Source organism: Malurus melanocephalus, unplaced genomic scaffold (assembly GCF_030028575.1).
Source record: "Malurus melanocephalus ecotype Western Australia unplaced genomic scaffold, MMel_1.1 scaffold_36, whole genome shotgun sequence".
NCBI lineage: Eukaryota > Metazoa > Chordata > Aves > Passeriformes > Maluridae > Malurus > Malurus melanocephalus.
This window is the reverse complement of record NW_026623268.1, coordinates 2,354,892-2,358,928: the sequence shown is the minus strand read 5'-3', so window position 1 is coordinate 2,358,928 and position 4,037 is coordinate 2,354,892. Positions and strand designations below refer to the sequence as shown.

Sequence of the window (4,037 nt, the reverse complement as noted above, 5' to 3'; positions counted from 1 at the left end):
TGTGGGTTACGTCAGAACCTTGTTACAAGGAATGGTACTTATAAAGGGTTATGTGAGGTGAGGATCATATGTATATGTTAATGTGGTTCTTCCTGCTGAAACTGCTTCCAGAATGCCTCTCAGGCAAACACAGCAGTGAGCAGTACTCCCTGATGTGACTATGAGTTTAAGGAGGTAAGAGGGAAAAAACCCATACACTACTGAGTTTGCTGAAAAACTCCTGGGAGATTGTGCAGCTCATGTACCCTGGTGCTCATCAGGTAACTATGGGGGTTCTAAATCTTAGATTTCCACTCTCTTTAGATATTGGGTACCTGCATCCCCCACTGTTACCCTGGATCTAGAGGAAGGCAGCTCCAAGGGTTCTTCTCTGCTGTCTCCTTCCCCTGGCAGCTGGAGAGGAGGCACTGAGCCACATCAGCAGCCCCCACCTGCCAAGTGYACGTGGATCTGCACTGTCAGTGATCATGGCCAACTGAGATGCTGCTGCACTGTTCTAGAAAAGAGCCAACCACCACTTACAGTTTCGTTGAACAGGGCTCTGCTACAAGAAGAGCTATTAGCTAAAGACACAAAAGCACCTGGCTGATGAGGCTGAAAGCAGTTTTGAGATCTGAGGTTTGTTAGAAAAGGCACTTGTCTTGTGGGATGCTTATGCTCCTGCAAAGAAATGATGAGGTAGGATGGGTTTCAAGACCCCTAGAGAAGAACAAGTCTGCAGTTACCATCACATTTCTTTCTATCAGTACTAGCAACAGAATAAATGCTCTTACACCTTCTTTTCTTTTTTTTTTCCTTTTTTTTTCTCTACATGGTCAAAATGTGGAAGAGAGGTAGTGAAAATATTTAGGAAGAAGTGTGCAGCAAGATTTCACTAAAAGAGACAGAATTTGAATCTGGAGCTGTTCCAAGGGTCCCACATTCTGTTAGTACCACAGCAAAGGCAACATATGCATGTGTAAACTACATTAGATTGACTTTGGACAGTCTTACTTATTAAAGCATGCTCAAGTCCCAGAGTTTTCTATGGGCCGAGTACACAGTTAAGCAAAGCACACCATTCCACATTTTCCTGAATGRAGTAGGTTCCTGATAAATTGCCTAAAGATGTTGCATATAAACACTTTGAGTGGCAAGTTGGGTTTTGAATTTGCAACAGAGCAGTTTCTCAGAAGCAGCCTTGTGTTCCTGGCCCATGATAAAATCAAGGTAGCTTCAGCATTCCACCTTGAAGAGCTTCCACCTTGCTCAAARTAGGCTCTGGTCATGCATGAAGCTTTTCTCATTGTAATTTGCTTATGTGCTTCATCCTTAAATTAAAACATCTGCCAAGTCCACAGTTTCACWGAGCTCACACACAGTCATAGCAAAATCAATTCTGCTAGAAGGAAGCCAATGCCCTACTTCTCAGGGTGGGCTGTTTCCATGCCAAAGCAGAATCTCAGTCATTTGGGCTCCACCTTCCCTCCAACCAAACCAACCCAAAATTTCTAAAGGAGTTTTTCAATAGGAGCTGTGAATTCCCTCACTTTGCTCAATTCCCTTTTTTCTAGGCACTGCCAGAATCTTGTCACACGCATTTAGGGAAAAGAGGATGGTGACACACAGACAGGTTCACATTTTATTGCATGTTACTAATGATGGAAAATGGCAGCTTCAAATTGAGCTTTAATTTCAAATAAAGTAATTTTCAAACTTAACCTCTGTCTTGAGGATGAAAATTRGATGTCTGTGACAGTTGTACTATGRCATGTAGCTTGCTCTGCACAGYAGCTCTGCAGTAAAGTATCACAGATGCTTTGTGGTGGCAGGAAGACCCTGCTCCTGGGGACTGCAGATTTACTGTACTTGCAGAATTCCACCTTAAAAGTAATTGGACGTCTCTGTAGCTCAGAGAAAGTTTGTTAAGCAATGACACACTGCACTTGGATCTGAAAACATAACATCTGGAAGCCAAATGTTAGAGGCGATATAAAAGCACCAGCCTGACAAACCAGAGGGGCACTGCTAAGCCAGGAACATCTTCAGGATGGACCTTTTCCTTCTCTGCGTGTTCCTGCCTCTGGTGACTGTGGCATGGGGCCAATACAGTGACTATTAYTATGGTCCCTATAATTATGGAGATAACGACGAATGGGTCAATGTCTACCGGCAGGGTTTCAACTTTCAGTGCCCACATGGGCAGGTGATTGTGGCCGTCAGAAGTGTTTTCAGCAAGAAGGAAGGCTCTGACAGACTGTGGAACTATGCCTGCATGCCAGCATCCCAGAGCCTCGGTGAGCCGACAGAGTGCTGGTGGGAAGAGATCAACAGGGCAGGAACTGAATGGTAGGATAACCCCAAACCTCCCTGGAGGGCACAGCCCTGATAACCCCTGTGGAATGCAGGTCCCAATACTGCRGCCAGAGCAATGCAAATGCATATTAATGTCATGATAACCAGGGCTTCACTGCCTAAGACTCGTTAATCACAGTGCATGGGAGGTGATCAGCATCACTTTTGTCTTCTCTGTAGCAATTTCTTGCTGGAGGGTGTCAGTGTGCTTTACAAATGCCACTGTCCTTTGGTCACTCTCAACTTTATCTGCAAAGAGGTTCTATTGCTGTTGTTTCAGTGATAAGGAAAATGAGGCAAGAACTTTCAGTGAGGAGATCATAAAGACCCTCTTGAAAAGTCACATTGAATCAATGATTAAACTGGGGAACAAATGCAAAACTCCTTACTCCATCTTCATGCTCTTATCCCTAGAAAAAATAATCTCTGTGTTGCACTGGCTCTTTGCTTTGTGTTTTTGTTGCTAAGCTTTTTGGCTTAGAAGAGACAAAAGCTATTTTCTAGTTGTGCTGGTATTACAGAAGCCAAAAATCCACACTAACAAGTGACGATGGTGGCATAGATATATGTATGATGATAGCAGAAGATCGTGTTAATTCCCTAATACAGTCAGTTTGATTAACTAAATGCTACATTTTCCATCAGCCTTGGAGGAAAAGGTGATCACACTATCTGGCCACAAWAATTCCTGAAAATATGTATAGCGTTTCATATTTGGGCAAAATACTCAGTATTTAATTAACTTCTTGGGTTTTTTTTTTTCAGTAAATGGGAAACAGAGTTTTGGACAACTCTAGGATTGAAATATTCTTTGGACAGAATGACATACAGGCAGGAATGAGTATTTTCAAATACTTGAAATGGTTTTGTTCCAGAAATTGCAATGTGATTTTTTGAACTTTGTTTGTGGGAATAGGTTAATAATGAAATGTTAAGTTTATGCTTTTTAAATGATTCAAAATTTTGTTCTGAATTATTCATACTCTTTCATTGACCACGTGATACATGCTTATGGCTGATGCAATTGCTAAGGGAAAAAAATACTGACCCTGTACTTAATTTTGGAATAAGAAGTGAAAAAAAGAGGGAGAGCTGCAAAACAGGCATAAAGAAGACACTCTGAAGATCTTGGATGACTTCTTCATTTTTCATACATTGATGCAATTCCTATTTATTCCAAAATAATTTTGAATTTGACATTTCTTTTGTTCAAAATAAACTTATTATTCTCTTTCTAAGAATCSCTGGCAGCAATTGCTCAAGTTCACTTCTCACAAACAGGATACTGTATAAGTCTATACAGAACATTTTCTTCAGCTGTATAACCATTCATCATCATGCTCCATATGCTTAGCATGACTACATCCAGAGTATTATCTGAATCTTGTTTCCTTCACCACTTAAAAAAATCTTTTCACTTTGTCTTCTTTGTTGCCTATTTTTTTTTTTCTATAGAAAACCCTCTATTTTCTCCAAATGCATTTCTTTTTCAACTCCTCTTTAATTGCTTAACTGTTTCTCCCCCTTCACTAGCTTTTGGATTTATTTCTTCACTTGCTCACTGTTTCAGTCCAACATCCTTACATCTCTCACCTGCTCTGCATAGATCTTCCTTCCTTCCTTCCTTCCTTCCTTCCTTCCTTCCTTCCTTCCTTCCTTCCTTCCTTCCTTCCTTCCTTCCTTCCTTCCTTCCTTCCTTCCTT

General features: G+C 41.2%; 1 protein-coding gene across 1 annotated transcript in view; it reads left to right on the top strand.

The window, feature by feature from the left end:
• Positions 1-1,973: 1,973 nt before the first annotated feature.
• Positions 1,974-4,037, top strand: part of DPT (dermatopontin) — a 26,708-nt gene continuing 24,644 nt past the window's right edge. The window contains exon 1 of the mRNA XM_057364182.1: positions 1,974-2,328. Within this exon, the coding sequence (XP_057220165.1) occupies positions 2,030-2,328 (299 nt within the window). The 5' untranslated portion in view covers positions 1,974-2,029. The remainder of the gene's footprint in view (positions 2,329-4,037) is intronic.